This window comes from Tinamus guttatus, unplaced genomic scaffold, assembly GCF_059628265.1.
Source record: "Tinamus guttatus ecotype Peru unplaced genomic scaffold, ASM5962826v1 Tinamus_guttatus_pri_ptg000079l, whole genome shotgun sequence".
Taxonomy (NCBI): domain Eukaryota; kingdom Metazoa; phylum Chordata; class Aves; order Tinamiformes; family Tinamidae; genus Tinamus; species Tinamus guttatus.
Window position 1 is genome coordinate 404,750 of NW_028288613.1, and position 26,288 is coordinate 431,037.

At 46.4% G+C, this 26,288-nt stretch overlaps 2 protein-coding genes across 2 annotated transcripts in view; one reads left to right on the forward strand and one right to left on the reverse strand.

Annotated features, from left to right (window-relative positions):
• Nucleotides 1-386: 386 nt before the first annotated feature.
• On the reverse strand, nucleotides 387-19,386 carry LRRC27 (leucine rich repeat containing 27). The gene is made up of 7 exons (XM_088520026.1): nucleotides 19,095-19,386; nucleotides 18,660-18,790; nucleotides 15,196-15,254; nucleotides 8,395-8,544; nucleotides 2,910-3,153; nucleotides 1,338-1,478; nucleotides 387-549 (listed from the first exon to the last, which is right to left on the reverse strand). Exons 1-7 carry the CDS (start codon nucleotides 19,305-19,307, stop codon nucleotides 435-437), a joined length of 1,053 nt encoding a protein of 350 aa, XP_088376152.1. The 5' UTR covers nucleotides 19,308-19,386; the 3' UTR covers nucleotides 387-434.
• Nucleotides 19,387-26,020: 6,634 nt separating this feature from the next.
• Nucleotides 26,021-26,288, forward strand: part of STK32C (serine/threonine kinase 32C) — a 75,624-nt gene continuing 75,356 nt past the window's right edge. The window contains exon 1 of the mRNA XM_088520025.1: nucleotides 26,021-26,129. Coding sequence (XP_088376151.1) covers nucleotides 26,045-26,129 — 85 coding nt within the window. The 5' untranslated portion in view covers nucleotides 26,021-26,044. The remainder of the gene's footprint in view (nucleotides 26,130-26,288) is intronic.

The window sequence follows — 26,288 nt, forward strand, 5'->3', positions numbered from 1 at the left end:
AAATTCCTGGAGGAAGCAGAAAAATCCAACCCCCTTCAATTTCAGTTTGGCAGAGGCAACATCTCATACTGGAGGCGTTCAGTAATTAAAAAGTCATATTTAAACATAAGCACTTCTGTCTTAACGCCTCCAAGCAGCTTGATGATTGGAGACACTACAGATTTTGAACAGCATTTTGAAGGATCTAGCAACTCCTACACTGCACATGGGGCTGCAGCACTTCATGCAGGAGCTCTAGTCCACATAGACATTTGAAAAAGGGTCTGCAAAGCCACAGACTTAAAGTGATGGCATTTAAAATCTTGCTCTTCTCTCTGTCACACTCAAGCAATTAGAAATTTTAAACTGAAGTATATTGTCTTTAAAAAGTAAATTTTCTTAAAAAAAAAAAAAGTCAAAGGGTCTCACTGGTGTTTTTCCAGTTTGCTAGCTTGCTATTTTCTGTTACATACCATATCTGCATTTGCAGGTGAAAATCTAAACGATGTTTCTTTCTTTTCTTTCATCAACTTTGTGTGGCTTCCCCATTCTTGAAGCATTTCTTCATCTCTGGAAAGGTTAATTTATAGCAAATTTTGAAGTTATACATTAAGAGGTGAATGTTAGCATGCCGATTTGCATGTTTAGCCACCCATAGATTAACCAAAGATGACATAGACACCCACAGTGATACTCTAATTGTTCTTTGTTTCTGTCCTAAGTTTCAAGCTACTTCTACTTGACCTACTGTTGTCTGATATATACCTGGAATAATTCTGTTCCTTCAATTTCACTGTCTTCTTCAAAGTATTTGTCATGTCTAATAATGCCAATGCCAGTCTGTAGTTCGGGTACTGATTCCCGAAAAGCAAACCAAATACATGCATATGGTGGGCAAATACACAGGAAGAAAAGCTATGTATGGTTCCTTAGCAAAACTTGTTCAATACACTCCTGTATACGTGTCTGTGTATACGTATGTATGTACCTTTTATAAAACTGTAAAAGCTTCACATTTTACATGTCATATGCACAGTTATTTGCTCTCTAGCTCTAGACTTTTGTCGGCAGAGATAAAGAAGATACATTTAAGCTTTGTGGAACATAATATATGAACCCTGAGTTATCTGAAAGGGACTTCTGCTCTCTTCAGTTACAGCATGAACTGAGATCCACATCAGAGTTTTCCAATGAGAAATCTGGTATCTCACCTTGTTGCCTTGGAGCATCCCATGTTGTAAAGAAAAGTACTCTTTGCATTTCCACTTGTAGTATAATTTTTAAAAATGATTTCTTTTCTTATAAATAGTAATCTGGCCAATATATTACAATTAAAACATTTTGACTATAATACTTGCTTTTTCCTTTGTTCAGTTAAAGTTTGTTCCCCTTTCAGCTCCTTTGCTGCTGCCGATCTATACTCTTCAGCTTGCTTGCTCTGAATCATCTTAACATAGGAGAGAAGCTCGGGAAGCTTATCTCGCTGTGAGGGCATCCTCCTTTTAAAACAAACAGGTTGATGATCTTAACTAAATAATACAAATAAACCTGAGCACATTTAAGGATGCTGATAAACACATTCAAAGTGCAAATTTGTAACTAATAACCTGACTTGACTGAGAGTTATTAATATCAAAGATGACAGACGACACAGCCCTGCCTGGTGCAGACACCGGAGCAGGCGAGGGAATGAGGCTTCCAGAGGAGACGGCGGCTCGGGGCGCGCGGGGCGGCCGGCTGCCACCCCACGTTCAGCAGGCACCGCCGCGCGGCAGGGAGCTCAGCCCGGCTCCCAGCGCGGCCCCGCCGGCCGGGCCGGGCTGCCCCTGCCCTCGGGGCCAGCGCAGCGCGGGGTGCGAGCCAGCACCGCGGCACAGCGCGGGGTGTGAGTCAGCACCGCGGCACAGCGCGGGGCTTGGGGCTGCTCCATGGCACAGCACAGCGCGGGGTGTGAGCCAGCACCACAGCACAGCGAGGGGCTTGGGGCTGCCCCGCGGCACAGTGCGGGGTGCGAGCCAGCACCGCGGCACAGCGTGGGGCTTGGGGCTGCTCCATGGCACAGCGCGGGGCTTGGGGCTGCCCCGCGGCACAGCGCGCAGGGAAGGCCGGGGAGGCAGGAACGGCGACAGCAAGAAAAAGTGCACAGCTAGTGTAAAAGTTGTCTTCCTAACTTCATTGTAAATATGAAACTTAATGAAAAAGGTCAATATTTAAAAGTTTAGTTAGCTTTAGTCCATTTAAAGCTAACATTGGGAAACAATCTTTACACAGCAGTAAACATTTTCCTGAATACTGAGGGAAAATCATTGACATCACGGTAAACACTGAAAATAGTTATAACAGAAAGGTCAAATTTGGCAAATTTCCAATGCTTTTCTTCTCCTCTTTACACAAAAAAGTACCTCCCTTCTCCAGAAAGCATGCACAAACCAGTTCTCCCAAAGGTGGCTTGCATTCTTTGAATACAGTGCGAAAAAAGATTTATCAAATGCTTTGTATGCAAATGCAAAGGAATTCATGTATTATCCTCCATTTAAACATAGTTATTAGGCATGCAACACATACTAGAAATGAAAAATCAACATCTGCAGGAGTTTTAAGTCCTTTGTCTCCATTATTAAATTCTATTGATTTTCAGTATAATGCGATCGCAAGTTTTTTCAAGGATAGAATTACAAAAGTAGGAATGGGAAGAAGTAAATAGGAAAATATAAAAGACTGATAGCGGGTTTTTAATTTTTGACAAGCCATATTTTTGACTTTTGCTTTCTATATACTTGCATCATAAATATAATTTATCCATCAAATTCGTATGTGACCATAAGTGGAATGCCACTTATTAAAATGCTTTTATATTTTCCATTAGAAATGCATAGGGTTTTCTTCCAGTAGTTTAAGATTATGTGCCATTATGTGCAACTTGCAGTCACCTGCAAAGATGAGCTGACTTTGAGTAGAGCTGTTCTCTTCTTCTGTGTTTTTTCCCCGCTTCAGTAAAATCATGAAGTACAACAAAATGTTTGTTGGCAAGAAATTCTTCTTTCTCATGTTTTATAATCTCTTTTTTCAACTTTTGAAATCTTAGCTTTTCCTCTTCATTAGGCCACTCGTCTGATAAATCCAAACTGGAGTGCAACAGTTCAGTCAGGTTTAGCTTTTCAATAGCTGGCATTTCTATAGGGATTAAAAAGAGATTACTGCAATTCTATTTATCAGTTACATCAGAAACTTCTTCAAGCAAAACAGTATTTTCTGGCATAATCAATCTAGCAGAAGTGGGATTTGTTGGTCTGTTTTCTTTTAATACATATTTCATTCTCAAAGATTTTTCATGTTTTAACATGAAAACATTTAGACTCAATAGTCTACTGATAAATGGGAGCAGAGTAGTGGCTTCCTTTTGTTTCATGATTTCTGCACCTCATAATCTGGTAAACTCTTCACCCAGCTCTTTATGAGTTCCACTGCGCGGGAGCTGATTCCAGGTTCCGCCCGCTCTGGGCAGCGCGGAACCCCTCTGCCTTAGCCCGAGGTAGCAGCGGGAGTTGTCAGGATCCTGCAGACACGGAGTCTCACCAGGAGTCTCCGCTCCTCTTTCCCGCAGGTGCCTAGTTCCTGTTCCGTGTCTACACGCCTGGCAAAGAACAACCCGGCATCCCACGGGGAGCCTCATTCCAGCACTGACCCAGTACCTGGGGAATGAAATGGCAAGCGTGCCACCGACCTCAGCACATTTAAACCATGGCCTTATCACTTATATGGATTGTATAAATGACAAGGATTTTTTTGGTGCACATGGAGTAGGGGACATGAGCTGAAAATCTCACTTAACTCTACTTTGCATTCTGAGAAGAAAAAAAAATCCTGGAAATTATGACTAAAACTAGGGCAGAGTTAAAGGTATCTAACACATTATCTCATTGTGCAGTTTTGTGCAACATTGATGGCCTCTTAATGTGGATTCGAGTATAAATACGTACTGCATGTATTGCAGGACATACAACTAAAGGTAGAGCTCTGTGGTAACACAAAAAATGTATTGCATGTATCAGAGGATAAGGCAAGGATACAATAATCAGGTACCTGCATGCCATCTGTGAGCCAAAATGGGAAAGATCGTTTATCATAATCAGTTTTAACATGTAATTTAATACAAAAAAAAAAAATGAAGTATTGATGAAAGCTTTACTGCGGGTTGCATTAAAAAAGCTTAGCGTTATCTCAAATTACTCCTTTATAAATATTAACCTCTGCATGCAGCTGAGCTTACGCAGCACTCTCTTCTATTTACATAGGATGAGTAATTTCAGGCTACATCTCTACTGCCCTCAAAACCACGATTTACACTTACGCAAAGCCAAGCTACCAGTAACTAGAGGCTGCGGGAGGCCGCAGGAGCGCGAAGCTCAGCAGTGGTGATGGCCACAGGCCCTGCCCGGGCCGCAGGGCTGCCGCGCCGAGCGCCAACGCCGGCCGTCGCGCGGCCCAGGACGCGGCCGTTGGCCCCGCGCGGCTGCGGAGCGTCCCGAGGGATCGGCCCGGCCCTCACGCCCGCCGGCCGCTCCGCAGGCCCCGTTCAGCCGCCCTCCTGCACCGCGCGCAGGCGCTGCAGCCTCCCGAGCAGATGGGCCGCGTGGGAGGGAGCCCCACGCTCCCCAGGGCCGCAGAACCTCCCCGACTTCACGGGCATGCCCACACAGTCCAAGCATTAAAGCCAAGGATTATTTTTCTTTAAATACACCATTATCTAAAGTAACATTAACCAACACTGTAACATAAGCTATGAAGCTGTCCCAGAGTACATTCTGGAACTACATTTTGTCATTCAAATCTATAGTGTTTGAATAACACTGTAGAAAACCCCACGTGCAGCCCTACCTTCCGAGGCAGACATAAATCAGCAAAAAAATGCTTTTGACTTGATATTTTGAAGAATACTAACAAAGTCTCCAGCATTTTTAAAACTGCATGCCACTGAATGGGAGTCTAAAGAAATAAACAACTGTAGTTCTTAAATATATTAGTTATTTTAAAAGCAAGCATAAAACAAGTGTAAAAGCATGTGTATCATGAATATAAACAGAACAGAAACAATACACTATTGTCAGAAATAACGCTGCTAATTCCCAAACAAATCTCATTTCACATGGTATCCTAAAGAGTGATCAACTGTAATTAATTCCAAATTGCTGATATTGAATATACAAAGTGACTACAGAAAATGATACAAATTAATCTTACACAGATAAAAGCTGGATAACCTTTTTTCATAGTTTAGACATATTTAAAATAAAACCCCGAAAGCCTTTCAGTTGAGTCCTGCACTCCCAACCCCGTTACCAGGATTTTATTTGAAACTGCTCGGCCGGATCTCTCCAGGATGAGCGTTTTCCTGCATTCCAGGGTTTCTCTCTTTAACAGAGACATGCTTTCACTACTAAACTTTTCCCTTAAGTAACAGTTAAAAATGTTACCTTTAGTTAACAATTAAACAATAAATACATTTTTAATGGCAAAGAGGAAAAGCAGAATAAGAATCTGCACTCTACTGCACAGGTATTTTGCCCCAGTTTTGCATAACGTATTTGCTAACTAAAAGTCCACTTGAAAACTACAGAAAGCTCAGTTTATTGGACTAAAGCATCCCAAAATATTTCAATCATGAAAAAGATTACTTATAGACAACTGCTGTCAAAGTCTCTAAAAGGCATACTTTTGATGGTGGTATTTGTAATGGTCATTATTTCTTGTTTGAAATTAATGGTAATAGTTTGGCATTTTATTCCCATTTCTGTCTTTTTTCCCTGTTTCAACTCTAAAAGTTATTTTGATACAAATATCAATTAAACACCTATATTTCACATTAGGCCTATGTTAAGGAAAAAAACATAGGCTTCTACTACATTGAGCACAATTTAAATGAATCTTTTTTTCATTTTAGTCTTCTGCAAACTGCTCTACCCTGATGCAGCAGTGAACATGACAGATGCTCATGTGGAACGTGCAGCAAAAATTAAATTAATGCTGCATATTTTTATTTTTCAAATACTAGTATTTTATGAAAATCACTAAAGAAGCTCATCTGCTTCCACAGGCCACTGATTTCCTTGCTAAGAAGATAACAACTCCTGGATTTTCCTTCCCAGTATTTAGCAATGGCCTGTGCTGCTCCTTGCAGCATAAGCAGTTCTGTGAAATGCAAAACTTGAAGCTTCTATTCCGGCATTAACCTAAGATTTGGCTTTTAGAAAGACAAATATGTACCTGCAAGAGCAATCCTGCATCTTAACGGGCCTGAATCGCTGGTTCCCTTACTGGAAGATGTGCTAACCTTCCAAAATTAGTTCTGCTTTAATATTTTGGGGCAGGCATGAGGTACACTTTGTGCAGGCAGGTGCTCACTATACATCCATGCACGGTCCTTCCAATTAACCTCATTCCTGACCTGCAGTGATTCTTCCAAACTAGCACAATCCTTTCTTGAGGAGACAGCAGGAACAGGGCGAAGCTAACAAGATCTGCAGTCTGAAACAAGCTTTCCTTCGGTCTTCAAAGACAGTTTAACTCACTATCCACTGAGCTACCCGAGTTCCCTAACACAGCATGGGACTGCATGGAGAGGACATGAAAAAATAGCACCCCCACAGGTATAAAAGCCAGAGCATTTCATACGTGGACAGTAAAGACGATATCTAAACATAGAATCTCGTTTAAGAGCTCGGTGACTTGCAATGTCAGTAAATGTATCTTTGTGCATGTTAAGATAAATGTTCGCTAAAACAGAAAAAAAACAGTACTAACATTAAGCCCTGGTAAGGCAGGAGAAACTGTGTGCACAGGAGAGCTGCGTTACCTGCTCGTGGGTCACAGCACGGCGAGACGTGGCGATGCCTGAGGGCCCGTGAGGGTAAGTCACAAGCACTGCGGGGATGGGATTTGTTTCAGAACAAGAGCTAAAAAGCAAGTCTTAAAGCAAAAAGGTGACTAACCATGTGAAGTTCTGGAAACTGGCACGATGCAATTCTATCATACAACAATTGTGGAATTAAGACAATAAAAATACACAGACTTTATTTATAAATCTGTAGTATTTTGCCTCCATTTTCAGTATCATGGTATTTCGAGTTGATGATTTTATATGTTACCATATGCCTTAGCATTTTAAGTGCTTCATTCATCCTCTGGATTTACTGTGTTCCCTTTAATGATGCCACATTTTAACATGCCTAATTCCCATCTGATATTAATGGCATCCATAGTAATTAGGCTTCATTATAGGAAAGCTTAAGCATGAAAAGAGGTCCTCAGTGCGAATATGCCCAGTTTTTCCATTATTAATGACTTCTGGAATCTATCTGACCATAAATAATGCAAATGTTACATCTTTTCATCTCTCCCGACAACTTTAAATTTTACCTTCCTTATATAAATTTATAACTGTAATACTGAGGAAAAAAAAGGCAAAAGGGTAATCTGTAGATAAAGGACAAACTGCCTGTCTTTGAAGAGTGTGAGCTCAAATACAATATGAAAATACAGAAAATATTAACCGGCTTCTGATATGTGGGTGTACAGAATCAAATACTTGGTAAAATTAATTACGGTGTATATGCCACACTAGGAAGGTCTTTGCCTGAGATTGCATCTAAACGTGACCGTTCTGTCCCTCCTCACTCCCTTGGGCAGGAAGCAGACACGTTCTCCACACGCGTCGCGGCCGCCAGCGCTGCTCCCGCGGGCCCCTCGTGGCTGCAGGGAAAGCTGCTGCAGGAGCCTCACAGTCGCTGGCATTTATGTCAGACTTAGCATTTGCAGTATTTTGAGTATTTCAAATAAGACAGATCCCTGAAATAGGAGCAACACTGACCAGCCTATAACTTAACTGACTCTTTCCCTCTAAGCCAAGTACTAGATTTCCTTTTTTCTCATTCTTATGCTAATTACACATTCTATTCAGTTTCCTAGTATCTCAACGGTCCCTATATCCAATTTCTTATAAAACATAATCTACTTATACACTTTTCCTCTCCATTCTTCTTAAGCCTCCTGCATGCAGTTGAGGGATTTTTCATCTTAATGGAACTGCCCGGCCCCCTCTGTGCGTCCTCCTCTCCTGCTGACGCTGAAGCGCGGCCTTTGCTAAGAACAGTCCTCTGCTTCTCTAACCACATCACACACCATCAAGACTCATTATTGGTATGATACAAAACACAACCTCTCCTTCACTTAAGGATTTAAAATATACAAATTGCTTTATTGATACCTGAGCAATATTTTCTGCATCTATTTGAGCTGTCAGTATCCATTTCAGATACAGACTTGATGATACTAGTGAAAAAGCTAAGAGAAAGCATTCCTTGGTTCATGCTTTTTTCCAAAACAAATTAAATATATACAAAGACATGTGCAACATACCTGCACGAGCTGGCTCTACACAGAATTTTCCAGGCCCAGAATTTCGCAGAAAGCACAAGATGGATTTTAATCCCTTCTGTAGGACATCCTTGGGTGGATATTCTAGGGGACAGTGTCTCAGATTCAAAGCTGTCAATGAAGTTAAGTTTCCTGTGAAAAATGATTCAATTTTAAGAATGTTTTGAAAGATGAGAGTATTCACATTCAGATGTATAGAGCTGTTGAGTCATAAAACTGAATGATTTGTGTTTATGGTGATTACAATGATTTCTATAGTGATTGACATAATTACATATGCAGATACTGTGTACTACTGTATTTATTTGGCCAAGCCTAATGTTTTTTAAAGAATGACTGATACTCTTACACATGCATAGTATTCCCAGTCTGTAATATCTAATATTATTACCTAATGATGGGCTGTATTTCTCATTTCAAAATCTCAGGCTACTCAAGATGCTAATACAGACTATCCTGAGATACATCAAAATGTTTGTCCTTGAAAATAACTGCTAAGAACTTCAACCTTCTCCATTTGCTCTGTGTAAGACTGTGCACAAGTGTGAGAGGTTTCTGTGCACAAAAAGTTCAAACAAAGAAAGTTCAAATGCAATTGCACAGTTTGCATCAGATGCAAACACACACAGACATGCAGAAGTGTTTCGTCACTTCAGTAACCTTCAACGAAAACTTTCACCTGCTCTGCCAAGAAGTTATGTTTTCTCTCAAGGTAGGAACGAACCTCTGAACTAAACCAGAAATGCAGCGTCCATCTTGTAGACCAGTTTTCTCCTCATTCAAGACAAAAAGAGCCCTCTCACTGTAGCTGAGCAAACAGTACACTCTTCCAGTAGCTGTTCTTGTGCTCCTCCACTCACATGGGAATGGGATTTGTGGTGCTGATAGGTCACCCTCTATTGATTTCATTCATACAAAATAAAGGGAATTAAAGTTTTCCTTCTTATGTTCCCACTGCATTGCTTGGATTTGCTAGTGCTGGAATTACCAAGTCTCCAGCACGCTAGCTGCTAACTGAAATAATCCTTTCCATTGGTTTAAAAAAAATAGCATTTTTTTACATGGATCAAAACATTCAGTTATTATAAACTACCAGTAAATCTTTCAAAACATAAATGCACCAGCTTTCTTTAAAAAAATAATCTGCCATCAGCGTTCAGTTATGACATTGCTTATTTTTAATTGCATAATATAAAATAAAATATTTAGGAACTGCACCCTTGACTAGATTCAGGTTTTCAATGCTGTTTTCAATCAGAATAAGTTTTTTTCTTTACATTATATTAGTAGTATCACACTTTAAAATCCCATGCACAGCTTGACTGCAGATATTAGCTTAAGCTGTCCTGCTTTGGACAGGTTCGCTGCTTATAACACCGAGCAGGTTTGGGTTTGCTTTCTGCCTTACTCACTGCAGTGTAAAGAAGCACATTTGCTCTTTGATTTTTTTTTTGCATAAGCTTTCTTGCAGGAATGACAAATACATTACTAATAGCACAGGTATTTGATTTTAAATTACCAGAAATTAAAGCTGAAAGGAATGTTATAAAACAACTTTTACAGCGACATTAATAAGTGCATTTGACATTAGTTCTCTAGAAATGTCAGCTCTAGCAATATTGACAACAAAGTGCACTTAACAGAAAGACAACATAAAACCCAGCATGGAAATAACTGAATAAAATGAGCAGCTGAGGTAGGTACTAGGGGACACAAGGGATTCTTCCAGGCATCAGGATGGAGAGAACGGTTGGATCCTTCTCAGTCCCTTTCCATTGCAGCAAGATTGAGATCCAAGTGCAAATGGATTCTCTGCATTAAGAAGACAGTAAGTACAACCTACTACACATAAAAACACACACAACTAACAGGGAGTATTCAACACCCTCTTCTGCCACAGCCAGTGGAGTTATCCCAGTCTCATTGAATCTGAAAACAAAGGCCCCCAGGTGAAGTCTTTCTATTCCACTAGATTCTGATTTCTTCATAATTTACTTGGTCTTTTGTTCAGCCACTGAGTCAGAGTTCACTGGTAACTTCATACTAGTAGAGGAAAAATTAAATTTTGCCATTCCAACACCAATATAAAAGTAACTTCACTGAAAATTGAGGCGAATTCAATTCAAATCTTGGTAAAAAATATAAAAGTTTATTTTGCCCCAGACTGTTGTTAGAATTCTCCATTTTAAATCAGAACTATTATTTTGTACTCACAAATTCAAACTGAGAATAGATGAAAACCAGAACTGTGTCTGAATCGTTATTTTGAAATTGCACTCACATTGAAACAGAGTTGATGTGGAGAAACTGGAACTGAACGGGCTGGAAAGAATTCTTGGTTGGAAATGCTGGGCACACGTGAGGTGGGAAGGGAACCGCAGCACGCGCGGCTGCCCCAGGCAGCGGCCGCCTCCCTGCTGCTCGCAGGGCGCCTGCGCCGCGCGGGGCCACGAGCTCCAAGGAGGCCTCTCCACGGGGAGCTGCCGGGCACCGCGCTCCGCGGAAACGCTCCAGGCAGGGAAACTGGTCAAACAGGAGACGAGGCATGAAAGGAGGAACTGCCTGACCACGGACTAAAAATGCAACAGACCTGCAGTGCTGCGCGCCATAATTACGTTAGAGCAACAGAAGTGCGCAGAATTGAAAATCTCTGTTCAATGCGCAGAGACTAAATATATTGCTGTGCAATTACTGCCGTTGATCTTGTGAAGGAATCTATCCCTAGAGTTCCCATCCAAGCAGATTCTGTCAAACAGACAAGCAGTCCCAGCGCTCTGCTCAGTCACGTTGATTGCTTTCAATACGGCATTGATTACGAGGAAAGATAAAGTTCAGAGGTCTGGTAAGCACACTGCATTCTAACAGGCTAAAACACCCAAATTTGCTAAATGAGCTACAACTACGAAAATGCCTTTTCATACTATCATGATTCACAAATTAGAAAATTACTTCAAATAATCATAAAACACAATGTAGACGCAAAAGAGCTACATCATCACCAAAAAAGAAATGGCTTTGAAAATGTACCTCATAAAGAACTATTTGGGAATGCAATTAAATTTAAAATGGTTTAGTACTAAGAAATTAAGTCTATTTTTAAGCAGACATGGCCAGAATGAATCATACAAATAGCTTCTGTATTAGGAAAACGAAATCTTGACTCTATGTTGCTGCAAACCGCTCAGGTTCGACATGGTTTGGGCGCCGAGAGGGGACTCTGGGGACACGCACGCGACCACTCACACTGCAGCGCGCTGCACCAGGCACGCGGCAGCGCAGCAGCCCTGCACAGACAGCCCAGGACGTTTTACCGTGTCACCCGCTGGGATTCCTTGTGGGCTAGAAACATTCCTAAATTCTAATAATAGCGAGAGAGATGTAGTAAGCATATTGCGTAGCTCCTATTAAATACTTTTCATGTGTTGGTTGGGGAGCTTTTGTAGGTTCACAAAGCTGCAATGCAGCGCAGCACAACACGGGGAGCAGCCCAGCACGCGGGACTGGCGCGCGCTGCCAAGGCCCAGGCATCGTCTCGGGAAACATGTGGCCAGCCAACAAGTTTTTCATCTTTGATTTCTGAATTCAGAACAAATGACAAATCAGACAATCTAGTAAAAACTACCCACAGGTAAGTAACTAAAACATGCTGTGAGGTGATAACTCCTGAACCCTGTGGGACCCTCCACACAGCCCTCACTCAGCTAGGGAGGCAGCTCTCGTGTTTCTGAAAGCAACACATGCGAACAGTAAGGTCGTGGACACACACCCTTGCCAAGGGGGTGGACGCACACCCTTGCGTCACCCACAGAACAGTCCTGCCGCTCTTAACCAGGATCCGCAGGACGGTTAAAACTACTGAAGTGAACCCACAAGTTGCGGATGCCAATGGAGCTGCCAGTGCCACAGGCACTGCTGCAGGGCTGCGCGGCGGCACTGCGGGGCAGCGCCAGCCCTGGGGAGCCACCCCGGCAGCGCGGGCAGCCTCCTGCCCTGCGGCTCCTGCTCAGCGCCGGCCTCGCACAGCGCCTCAGCCTGCAGCGCTGCCGGCCTCCCCGGCGGCACCCGAGAGCTGCAGCAACAGCAATCAGGCAGAAACACATCCACCTCTCACTGCTAGGAACACCCCGCAGCTCGGGGCTGGCCTGGGAAACCTGCCAGGGCCGAAGTGTTTTGATGGAAGAGCGTCCTGACCGAGGAGCTGTCCAGAAAATGGAAACAATTCACATGAAATGATTTTACTGCAAAAATGCCAGCATACCAGAGGACCACTCTGCTTTGGGAGGTGCATGGGTGATTAAATCACCAGAAATGTATTTTGGTTCAGTCACTACTATGTCCAGGGTAGAAGAGCGGGGTTATTCTAGTAGAAGGCTGCCTCAGGCCCAGCAGGAAAGGAACAGCTCATGCTCTCTGCCCTTCCCCTTGCCGTTCCTTTCTAGCAGCCTTATGCACAACTGCAGGGCTGCAGAGGCAACGAGTGCAACCCTGGCTTGAGACAGCTCAAGGGCTCCTGCTGATATGCTTCAACACCTGAGCGCTCCTTCTTTCTCCTAGGAGCCAGACTTTGCAGGAGTCAGCCCAGCTTCAGGGTCCTGCTAAAATTTACCTAGCAAAGCAGAGCTGGTAGTACGGCTGATCTGTGTCCGAGTAAACAGCATCTGAATTGCAGGAGCGGGTCACGTTTTTCTTCTGTATATGCATGAAAGGATGACACCAAGTAAGCCAGGGACCAGCATGTCCATACCTGCACACACACCGCATGGCGTGGAGCTCTGCAAGGCTGGCTGGGCCTGTCACGGCACAGGGGTTCTCTCGTGATGGAATGGTATCTGGTTGGGAAGCTTATAGCACAACAAATACGTATCACAGAGTATGCAGTGTGAAGAGAAGTCCTGAAGGATGGGAGGAGATTTAACCCTGGAAAGACCTAGGGGAAGAAGCCCATCACCAGATGGTCACCAAGAAAAGGAAACCTTTTTGGCCTACTCGCTGACCCCTCAGCTTGCCCTATTCCATGTCCTGTGAACCAAAATGCTCTGGTGCATCAGTAACTGACCAGCAGACCTCTTGTTGCCTGATGGCGATGCCAGGACTGGCACAGCATGGTTGGGCACAACATCAGCTGGTACTTGACATCCCTGATGTACCCACCTGGGAGGGGACCAAAGGCAATGGCTTGTTCCATAGTAAATTTCTGAAGACAGTATGCTATGTTTGTCACCTATATTTATGAAGGTGGTATGTTCTGTATGTTGCTGGTGTAAAGCACTCATATGTAGTAAATGTTCTCCCATGCAGTAAATGGCTGCAGCAGTCAAGCAGACCCTGGACTATGCATGGCAGAGCAGTCCTTCAGGAAAGGCAGTGAACGCTACCTGCAGGGGCTTTGTGTCACGTTAGCTTCTGGCTGACGTTCAGAGACAGCGTGCCCGCTCTGCCAAGGCCTGGCTAAGGCACTTACCTCTGCTAAGACAGCTTAATGATTCAACTTTGCTACATCACGATTAAACAATTGTAAATGGGGATAGTTCAAGTTCTGAAGAGCTTGGTTTATAACTACATGGAAAGCAGAAAGATCAGGACCACCTCAGCAACGTCTTGCTGAAATCTTAGCAATGGCACTGGTAGTCTTGGCTAGCATGAGTGCGAGGAAGGCATATTCACTGCTGTGCCTGCGTGCATCCTTCACACACCACTGAGGAGCAGTGGGATGTGCGCTGCGTACGGCTTAGCACAAAAAGAAAGCACCGTGAAAACATGACAGCACGCGAGGATGTTCTTGGATGTAAGAACACAATTGTCTAGTGCTGGCAGGTATGCACCTCAGGAACTGAAACAGGTACAATGCTTCACGCAGGCAGGGTCAGAAAGTCAGGATTTATGTAACAGAGTCCAGTGAGCCCGGGTGGGCTATCGTATAGGCAGCTGCAAAAATACACGGAACAGCAAACAGCGCTCAATGCAAGCGTGCTGAAGTGTGGTCTGAACAGCTGCACTGTGAGCAACACAGAATCAGGCCTAATCGCATGGTCACACTTGGTTCAAGCCATTTGTCCTGGTTTCAGAAGCCAGACTCAAGAGGCAGCTTTGGAGGTTAATCTCCCTCTACGATGGCACAGGGCTTCAAAGCCCAGACAACATCAAACAGGGGTGAGTCAAGAAAAATCAAAGCTTATGTCACAAGAAATCTGACAGCCTGAGGAGTCCCCACAGCACTCAGCACTTTGTCAGCAAGATGGGGATTCCTCCTCACAGCTCCCTCTTGTCTCATCTCCAGCGATCCCTAGAGTCCAGGCAACCTGCTCTGTTTGGCTTAGGAATGTTTCATCTGGAAATAGTTGTTTTCTAAAGTGCTAATTGCTATTTCAAAAAGAGTTAGCACAAGCCTAAGTCACAAACTGCAAAGGCATCTTTACACGTAAGAAATTGCTTTAGAAGTTCCCGGCTCACGTTTAGCAGCACGTGTCCCTGCGCAGGTGCCCGGCCACGTCCCTGCGCCCCGCGAGACGAGCTTTTGTTCCAGTGCGCTCACAGCACTCACACTGAACGCTCACGAGCAAAACACTGCTGATTATTACTACAAATCTTCTCTCAGTCCAAGGAAGACAACCATTTTAATACTGTAGCACACCTATTTTTTCTCTTAAAGTACATGTTCATGGTAAGCTAAGAACAATCTTTTTTTGGGATAAATATTAAAATATTCCAAAGCTTAACTAAAGAAATAATTATTAAAAACCAATATACAAAAAAGATACATTCAAAAAAGATGCGAGTACTCACCAAGTTCTGCAGGAAGCTCTTTTATAGGATTTCTTTCTAAAAGTAGAGTTTTTAGTTGCCTGTGCAATAAAAAAGAAAATAGTAGCAACTGTAAAAACAAAGTTAATATTAACATAAGAGTATTTTTCCTCTTTATTTTTTTTCTCCCTTTTGTTTCCTAATACAGAATGGACCCCTCAAGCAAACCCATGCCAGTCCATTGCTAACACAAGTGCTAGAAATGTCTTGACTAGCATGCCCTAAAGCTCCCTGGTACAACACTGATGTTTGCGTTTACACCCTCTATATACTACTCTAATACTCAGCATTTATCTCTTTTCTGCAAAGTTCGTTTACCACTGTATCACCACTGGTATAACTGCTAGACTGTTCCAATTATAAACATGTTGTTTTCAGTTTTGTTTTTTTTTTTTATTTTGCTGAGCTTCAACTGTTTGGGGTGTTGAGTGTGTTTCTCAGGCTAATTTTGAGCTAAAACTGCTCAGCCATTTTTGGTAATGAGATTAGAAAGAAAAAATTCTACCTATATTTAATTTTGTCTTTTTGTTTTTGAGAAGCTCTAGTGTTTCCATTCTTGGAAACAGACTAGGAACTTAGCATGGATTAGGCATTTATGTTACATATGTATTTTTTGCTATCTCTATGAAAATCTGCTAATACTTGGGCAAATTCTAAGCTTTTGAAAAACTAGAGGTTGCCTGTGCTCAGAAAATGATTTTTATTTTTTAGCAAATAAAATTTCTGGACTTGCTGTACAGAGTAACCGTACTCAGATGTACAGGCTGCCTCCGATCATTTAAGTACTTAGGATACCGTGGACATTTCATGCAAAGGGAAGTCACTTATTTTTCCCCTCGTAGCACCTACCTGCTTATATCCAGACACAGCAGGGAAGCAAATAAACAAATTCAGGTAGAGATAGGAAGGAAACAATAAAATAAATAAAAATAAAGGCCATTTCACACCACTCCTCAAGATGACTGAAAACGTGAAGGTCTTGAGATAAAATTTAATAAAGCTTGGTAAAATAAGACAAAGAATTAGCTGGGTAACTGGAAAGAGAAACATATCTCAAGAAAGGGTAATGTATATGAAAACAGGGACCACTGACTAAGCTGAGACAGAAAACCGGTGAAGAGGTAAGAGCAGGAACAACCAGACTGGATATTGAAAAAAAAAAAAAAAAAACAAAGGCAACCTATATTGGAAGCCAGAAATAGAAACAGAGAATATACAGAAACCTGTACTTCTAGGATCTTTGGGTTTGTTGAACGCTTTATTGTGCAATTTCAATCACATTCTTTTAAGCAGTTTGTAATATCCATCTATTTATCAGAACAATTTATGGATTATGATATATACCAATTTGATATCTCAAATGCACTGTCCATGCCATATATAAAATCTCAACCCGCTGTAAATGAAAGCCCATTCACTTTTCTAAATGTTGCCATTTTTTCAGCTTGTTTACCATTAAAATTCAACAAAATAAGCAAAAGCAAACCTTAGTAGTTTCTGTCATAATATTTCTTTACCTCTAGAAAAAAAAAAAAAAACACTTTGGCAGCTGTTCAACTCTGGACTAACATTTGTGGTGATATTTTTAGACATTTCAATTCAGTCAAGAAATTTAAGCACCATATTCATAAGATTTTTGAAACAAGAGAAAGCTCCATGGGAATGCCAAGGGATTCCTTACTCCAGAATCCAGACTCCTGCTGATCTCCAGGGTGCCGCTGGGATGGAGGGGTTTCCCCTGCTGTCTGAGGGTCCCAGAGCCACGGCCTGGCCACATCACGGCCAGCGCTGGCCCTGCTCCCTCTTGCTGAAAGAGTGTAATGTCTGCAGCAACCATGACAGGGCACATGGCCTTCCTTGATCCCTGCCCACCAATATGCCAGATTTCAGAGATTTCTGCATAAAAAATGTTACAAGGCTTGTACTTCTCCCTTGCTCTGCGCACTAAGACATCGCCTTCGTAACGGAGGTGATGCTTTTGTGCTGACTTGGACAAACTCAAACCATGATATCTGTTAAAACCAATGGAAAAGATTTTCAAACAACCACAAGGGTCAGTGGAACAGTTCCCAAGCTACCAAAATATTTCTGTTAACCTCTGCTTTTTAATGGAAGCTGCACTTCCAGCTTCTTCACAGTCACGAACATCCTTGGAATTTCTGAGCATCTTAAAATACACATCACACTCAATGATAAGGATGAAGTGAAATCACGTTAACGTTGAGAAATTGAGTCAACTAGTAGTTTTGATATGCATTTTCTAAGAACTGACCTGCTGGCTGAAGACAAGGAACAAACACAAACCAATGCAGTGTACGTTTGCCTAACGAGCAGACGGGGGATTCCGGGAGGGCGCCCCAGGGCAGGCCTTTCCTGGGGCTTCCCTCCGCCTGCACACAGACCACCACAGCTTCACAGGCAGCGCTCAGCTACGCACTGAGCCAGCGCTCTGCGGAAGGATATCTGCAAGGAAGGTGCTGGCAGGCCTGAACAATTCAAAAATAACTGACAAAAATGTATTTAAGAGATACAAAAACATCATTAAATTGGACATTTTCAGCTATTTTCAGAGGCTTAATGTTAATTTAATCTTTTTGTGTAATCAAATGTAGAAATATGTTTCACAAATCCCATAGAATAAGTGATTTTATAATACTATTAAGCACCTTGTCCTCATCACAAAATGCCATGAAACTGTTCTGGAAGATTCTGCAGCACACGCTGGTCAGAGGCTGCCTCTGCTCCTCACTGCCCACCCTTCACAGAAATCAATCTTTTACAACCATAAATGCGCGCTAACTTTCCTCAGCGTTGGGCCATTCTCCACCCAGTAATAAATTCATTTCTCTGTTCCTGTTAATTAACATGTGTTATGATCTGTCATCTTCCATTTTTTCAGTGAGAAGCAAGGAATTGTTCAAGGACATTAAAAAAATGGTGGAGTTAATTTTGGCAAAATTAGATCAAATGTGCTTTTTAGGTTCACTGCAACGCGTTACAGACCAGTGACTGCTAATTAATCCTTCCTGCAGTTATTAGTATGTCAGACAACCACCAAAAAGATTAATTAATAATATTCTTTGATCGACTGAACTATTGCTCATTGTCAGAGCGCGACGCGGGAGGCTGGGTGCTTGGGGTCCCAGCTTTCACCTCCCTTAAAATGCTACAGATGGAATCAGTTAAAGACTTACATGAAAAGAGTAGCAGGTCTTAGATTCCTCAAGGAGGATGAATTTAGGTGAATAACACAGATTACGTTCGTTACATGAGTTTTAGTTTAGTTAAACACATTTAAAAAAAAAAAGGTTAATTACTCCTCTCCTGAGCAGAGGTCAATCACAAACAAAGCCATATAAATGTCTGACTCCTACAATGAAATTGTATAATGCAAATCGAAGGAAAATACAATTGTTATTAAATTATCAGCATACCCAGCATCCTACCTGTGGTGGCCAATTCCAGGGGGAATTGTTTTAATCTTGTTGTACCGGAGATCCAGCCAAACAAGATGCGGCAGCTTCTGAAATAAATCCTTGGGAATCACCGATATGACATTTCCTTCCAGATGAAAGTGCTAATAGAGAAAAACATAAATAAGTTTTAAAGCCAGCAGCAGACAGACCGTTCCCTGGCATGCAAAATGCTAAATGTGAAAACCGAAGCTGCTCTATACTTTTATGAAAAGAACATTGCTAAAGGGAACACCATTCTGTAAATGACACATCTAGTGATTTAATTAATAAGGGCTGTTTTAGAAAGCAGGGATTAATAATCACAGCTAAGAGTTGTGGGTTTTGCCTGACAAAGCAGTGACCGTTAAGTGCTTCATGTTGCTCCTGGGCCAAGGCTAGCAGAGCCACTCATAACAGCGTGCTCACCTTCATGTGGGACAGCCTATAGATTTCCTCGGTGAGATGCTGGATGTTTTTCCTGCTGACATCCAGGGTACGTGAGGAAGATGACAGACACTTCTCAACAGCCTTCCTGATCTCTTCTGATGAATTCGAACCAAGCGAGTTCCTCTTTTCAAGATATCTATCTTCTGAACTATCACCATGGCCATGAAACTCCTCAGGAGAGCTGTCATCCATTCGCCAGCAAGCCTGAAGGATTGGCTTGGTAAATCACACCGATCAGCCGAAGGCAAGTCACGAGCTGAGACAAACAACCAAAAAATACAGTGAAGAAGAAAGAGCATCTATCAAACCAGTTTCTTTTTGCATTATTAATTTGCAGGTTGCCCCTAGTGCTACGCTGATGCATTATAAGATGAAAAAAAAAACACATTATTGGGAGTTTTGTATGTATTTATAAGCGTAGCAAATCAGGAAAGCCGCAGCCCATCCCGCCGGCAGGGTTTTCCTGCACAGTTCCAAACGTGCAGCAGGAAGGCACAGAGCGTTACCATCAACAAGCTCCCTTCGGAAAGCCCAACGTTCACCAGCCTCTTACTGATGTCTCCGTCCCCCTTCCCCGTCACGCTCGTGGCTTGCCCGGGCGCCCGACACTGGGCCGCAAGGGTCATGGCAGGGCCCAAGGACCACGGCAACGCCTGGGGTCTGGGGCTGCCCTGCTCTCCTCCCTCAGGAAAGGGCACCAGGAGGGCTGGCTTGGGCTCCCTGGCCCTTCTCCCAAGTCACCGGGAACACGTTCGGGTGTTTGCAAAGGGCACCTGGAAACCTCGAGAACAAGAAGAAAACAAAACCCAGCGCAGCCCAGCGCAGCCCGAGGCGCCTCCCCAGGCCCCACCACGCAGCCGGAGCCGCCGGAGCCGCCGGAGCCGCCGGAGCCGCCGGGGCCGCCGCAGCCCCGCGGGCGCCCCCGGCGCGAGGCGCCCCCGCTGCCGCCGCCTCAGGGCCCACCTGCCCGCGCGGCCCCGCGTCGCCGCGGCAACGCCCGCCCCGCCCCCGCGCCAAGGTCCGCCCCCTCCAGGCCCCGCCCCCGAACAGACACGCGGGCCGGGCGCAAAGGAGCCGGCGGGCGGGAGCGGTGGTAGCGTGGCTGCGACAGGAACAGGCGGCACGGCGACAGGAACACCCGGCACGGCGACAGGATCGCGACAGGAACACCTTGCGGCCACGATAGGAACAGCCGGCGCCGCGACAGGAACAGCCGGCACGGCGACAGGAACACCCCGCGGCCGCGACAGGAACACCCCGCGGCCGCGACAGGAACAGGCGGCACGGCGACAGGAACACCTTGCGGCCACGATAGGAACAGACAGCACGGCGACAGCAACACCCCGCGGCCGCGACAGGAACAGACGGCACCGCGACAGGAACACCCCGCGGCCGCGACAGGAACACCTTGCGGCCGCGACAGGAACAGCCGGCACCGGGGCTGGCGCCAGGGGCCGTCCCGCCCGCCACAGCAGGGGGCCCTGCGGTGCCACCAGTCCCCGCGTCCCGGGCAGCCCCGCGCGACGCCGCGTCCCAGAGGAGCCCCGAGGAGGCGCTGCCCGCCCAGCCCCCGTGTCTGCTCCGCGTCACCCGGGACAGGGCACCCGCTGCCTGCCCGGCTCCTGTGTCTGCTCCGCGTCACCCAGGACAGGGTGTGAGCGCTGCCCGCCCAGCCCCCGTGTCTGCTCCGCGTCACCGGGGACAGGGCACCCGCTGCCTGCCCGGCTCCTGTGTCTGCTCCGCGTCACCCAGGACAGGGTGTGAGCGCTGCCCGCCCAGCCCCGTGTCTGCTCCGTGTCACCGGGACGGGGTGTCGGTGCTTCCCGCCCAGCTCCCGCGCCTGCGCCGCGCTGTCCGCCCCGCAGCAGCTCCTCGGCGGGTGCCGCGGCCCGGCCTGTGGCCACGCTGCTGTGCCGGGCAGCAGAGCTTGCTGCAGCCTCACTGGGGAGCCCTGCTCACCGGATTATGCGAAAGGAGCCGTTTCTTTCTATATAAAGCTACTTTCCATGGTTTTATATAGATCCCTAATATGCTAATAAATGGAAGAACTGGCTGCGCAAGTTCTAAGAATGAGTCTGATTAAAATACAGTAACATATGCTCTTAATTTCTTAGTGAGACATTTGGGTAACCTAGATAAATGTTACAGGCAGAAAAGTGAACAGACATGTAAATGAGAGCAAACACAAAAGACGACGACAGAAATTACCCAGGCTGTGAAGGGCTGCATTGCTGAGATGTACCAGAAAGGAATTCCTTGCGGAAGATGACACAGAGCTGGTGAGGACAGGCCATCGTGGAGGAAGGGGTGCTGAGCACGGAGCTGCCGCCCGGTTCAGGCTGCCGCAAGCTACAAGGAAGCAACGATGCGGCCCTGCAGGGACACAGGGCAGGCGAGGAGGCCGCGGGGCTGCGCGTGCCGGGGCGCTCGGCAGCCACGTGTGCGGCGTGGCCGTGGGGCCGAGCGTGCAGGAGCGCACGGAGCCGCCATGCGGCGGGGCCGCAGGGCCGAGTGTGCAGGAACGCACGGAGCCGCCACGCGGCGCGGCTGCAGGGCCGAGTGTGCAGGAGCGCATGGAGCCGCCACGCGGCGCGGCCGCAGGGCCAAGCGTGCAGGAGCGCATGGAGCCGCCATGCGGCGGGGCCGCAGGGCCAAGCGTGCAGGAGCGCATGGAGCCGCCACGCGGCGCGGCCGCAGGGCCGAGTGTGCAGGAGCGCATGGAGCCGCCACGCGGCGGGGCCGCAGGGCCAAGCGTGCAGGAGCGCATGGAGCCGCCATGCGGCGGGGCCGCAGGGCCAAGCGTGCAGGAGCGCATGGAGCCGCCATGCGGCGGGGCCGCAGGGCCAAGCGTGCAGGAGCGCATGGAGCCGCCACGCGGCGGGGCCGCAGGGCCAAGCGTGCAGGAGCGCATGGAGCCGCCACGCGGCGGGGCCACAGGGCCAAGCGTGCAGGAGCGCATGGAGCCACCCACGTGGCGCGGCCGCAGGGCCGAGCGTGCAGGAGCGCACGGAGCCGCCACGCGGCGCGGCCGCAGGGCCAGCACCGGTGCCCACTGCCCTGCGCCGCCTGGCGAGGCCCCGGGTGGCGCTGCCGGCCTCCCCGCGCTGCAGCCTCCGCGTCCGGGCGCAACGGCGCCCGCAGCTAACGCTGCGATGCAGAACGGCTTTGGAGCAGCTGGAGCAGAGCCAGTGCTGTTAGCACCTTTAAAAATAGAACTGGCACTATTTACAGAAGCACTGATGACAGGAAAACATGGGAGATCTCCACTTCAAGTAATGTTTACCAAAGAATCCTGTGCTCTTTTAGAGGGCTTCTTCCGAGTAAACACAGGCTTTTCTCTGCAGGCCTCCTAGATGAAGAAAGCACGTGAGTTTTATGCATCACAGTAACAGTCCTGTCATCATCTTAGGCACGTTGCTGTTCAGGAGGGTCTTATACTACTTTATGTTTCCTCTGCAGTTTTACGATAAACAGTAGCATTTTTGCTTAGAAACCGTTTCCATCAGGTCACTGGAAAGAGCCACTGCTGAAGCTCCTGGCACTCCAGGCTGCTCACTGCTTCCAGGCCGCACAACTTCGTTAGCAGCAGGGAAGCTGATCCTGATTTATACTGACGGGAGAAGGAAACAATCCCCACTCCCCATTCCTCATTCCCTGTGACTGGAAGGCAGACAGAGAAGGAAGCGTAAGTAACCTGGAATGATAACCTGCAAGGACTATGCTGGTGAGCTTAACTGTGAGATTACGGATCAAAAATTCAAACATTATCTTCAAATTCTCTCATTTTAAAAGGATTAGGTTAAATAATTCCTGATACAAATCCTTTCCTTGAAAGAATAATTGCAGGATTTGTTTGGCCTGGCCCAGATTAGGTACCACATCTCCCAGTGCAACAAACTGTCACTCTCTCTGCTGAGCATCAGTGAGATTTTGATGAGACAAAGCATGGGTGATGTGCAATTATAAAAACCTGGTGAGTTTGGTTTGAGTATTTGTAATTCAGTAGGTTGGAGATAAATTCATAGCTAGAGAAATGAACAAAAGAGCTGATTTCCTGAAATCGGTGAGAAAAAGAGAATAAGCAAAAGTAAACACAGATGGAAAAAATCTCTTCCAAACGTAGATCCCAGCTCTGCCTTTTGCAAGTCCCTCCTTGCATCCGGATACGAGAGCTTTGGTATCCGTTCCAGCGTGCAGGTGTCCGTAGCGTTCCTGCACGTTCCAGGCCCTGTGCTGGTGTCTGTGTTGAGCTGTTCCCTGAGGGATGGTCACCCTTCACCGCACGTTGCTATACTGGTTCTGAATGCTGCCTTTAGACATGCATACTGCATTTGGAATGGAACTGAAGTATCTAACCTTGGAAAGATTATCTAATACCATGTACACAAAGTCTTTGCAAATTAAATATGAAATTCGCCTGTACTAATGAAATGAGCAGCTGTGGTGATTTTGCCCAAAGGAAAGACCACCACCCAATTTAGAGACAATAATAATATAATGAAGACTGTTTCCTGGCAGCAGCGTTGTTTCTCTGCTCTTTTCCTTCCACGTGTTCTATGAAGTTGGGCTTTGTTTACCTCTCCTTTCCCCTCCTACACAGACATCTCATCATCCAGGTGGTGTCAGACACGGTTTAAGATGACAAGCAAAACCATGATTTTTCTGGCTGGAGCATCATGAACAATTTGGATCATCAAAACATAATTTTCAAATTTCCAAGGGTGAAATACCCTGAATGCCATTGTTAGCGGCCCAGATTCTTTGCCATGCCATAGAAGTCTGGGGTAACTTTGCAAAATTATTTTTCTCATATTGCTTTGACTATGAATTATGCTATGAATTTCGTAGGCAGACTTTCTAAGGATGACCATCATTTCTTGATTTTTGCAGTGTTTGTTAGCATATATATATACACCAGTGGCTGATTTCCTATAACGCAGGAGTAAATAAGAGGTTCTGATTTTATTTAGCCTATATTACTGTCAGGAATTTTGAGTAGCATGTAGTTGGCAGTGCTCTGAATTGCACTGGGAAAACAAAACAAAACAAAACCTATTTGACTTTATAATGTTGAAGCTGTATTATACTTGTAATGAAGCATAGCTTAAAAAAAGCTGGTTGAAACCTCTTCAATTTCCCAGGTAAAAGAATTAAGAAGAAAGGTGAAATGAATTTCTCCTTTGATATTTGGACAACCAAATACTTCTTTCTCCCCTTTTTTTCCCCTACTGTAGTGAATCTTGTATTTTTAGCAAAAAAAAAAAAAAAAAAAAGCTGATAGCTCAGAGATTTGCAGTATATTTACAACCAAAGCTATGCCTAAACAAAGTAAAAATTACTGCCTATGTTCTGTGTTTTTGTCTGAGAACTATTCTTTCCTATTTCTGGTAGGAATTCTTTTAAGAATTATTCTTTGCCTTTGGGAGAGAGTTCTTATGTTATACCCTTTTGGGCTTTTTAAAGTAATGACAAACTCTTAGCAAATATTCTATAAGGAGTACAATAATTAACATATATCCATTTCAAAGCTCAGTATAGAAGAAAGCAGCGTATGTTTTAAATTAGAGTAGTAGTTATGAGCAGCATCTCAGAAACTATCAAAGCACGCATGGGACAACGAATGCAGTCTAATGGCTGAAGAGCTGTCATTTCCATGATGATCCTGCTGTCATTTGTTAACATTGGAAATTATTTGTGAGAAATGTATTTAATTAGGCGTTGGACGAGACGTGTCAGTTCCACAAGCTGTAAAGATGGCACTGTAAGCACATTACTTCTTGATGTTGAGCAAACGTGAAAGCAAGTTCATAGGAGCTTGGAGTGAATTATCATTATTTTCTCCAGGACTCTGCTGCAATACTGGTTTTTATCACCTAGGGAGGCAGTAAATCCCTGGAGCTGGGAGATGCAGCCAGGCTCAGCGCGTACGCGGTGCAACGCACGCAGCGCCTGCAGGACGTGGCACCATGCGAGCGACGGCCCCGCGCGGATCCCCGCCAGCACTCCTGCTCTGGCTCAGCGCGCCGCACAGCAGCGCGGGGGCTGCAGCGTGCTGGGACTTGCGTGCTGGCCGCTCCTTGCGATAGTGACCGTGGAGCCCTCTTTTCTCCCGGGAACTCTGGTTTTATCCCAGGCACTGGTACTGCAGGTTTATGGTGGCAAGCGCACACGATCAGCTCAGCCCCAAACTGCTGACCTCAGGCCTGTTTCCTTCCTCCTCCTCCTCCTCCTCTATATTGCAGTTTCCCATGTAGCATCTCAGGTGCAATGCAATAAATATCTTTGTTGCAGCGGATCCCATATACAAGAAAAACACATTGATTTTCTAAACTATCCGCTTGCTTAAATGAAGCCCCTGTTTCGCAAGGCACAAAATCCCGCGTGTCTGCCCGCCCGCCGCGCGGGTGGAGCCGCCTGCGCGGCCACGGGGGCCCCGCGCGCTCCCGCCGCCGAGCGGGGCGGCCCGGCCCGGCCCGGGGGCTCCGCCTGGGGGCGGCCGCGACCCGCGCCTCGGCCACGCGGCGCTGCCGGTACCGGGGGCTGCCGGTGCCGCCCAGCTCGGGCGAAGCGCAGCGCCCCGGCCCGGCCCGGCGCTGCCCGCCTGGGGGCGCTGCGCGGCTCGGCTCGGCTCGGCTCGGCGCGTCCCGCCCCCGGGCGCCGCGGCCGCTGCGGTGCGGGCGGGCGGCGCTGCTGCTGCTGCCATGCGGCCGTGAGGCGGCGGCGGCTGCGGGCGGAGCGGAGCGGAGCGGGGCGGGCGCTGCTGCTGCTGCCGCTGCCATGCGGCCGTGAGGCGGCTGCGGGCGGAGCGGAGCGGGGCGGGCGCTGCTGGTGCTGCCATGCGGCCGTGAGGCGGCGGCGGCTCCGGCAGCGGCGGGCGCGGGGCCGGGCGCGGGGCATGCCCGCCCGCCGCCGCCCCGCCGCGCCTCCCGATGTTCCACTGGGGCAAGTGGAAGAAGAGGATGGGCGCCAGCGCCTCCGCCGCCAAGAGACCCGTGTTCGACGAGCGCGAGGACGGTGAGCGGCGGCGGGCGCGCGGGGCCGGCGCCACCTGTGGGGCCGCTGCCGCCGCGCGGGGCTCCTCGGGCCGGGCCGGCGCGGAGGGAAGGGAAGAAGTCGCTTTCGTTACACTACGTGTCCAAAACTCACGTTGTTTTTTTTTTTTTTTTTCCTGTG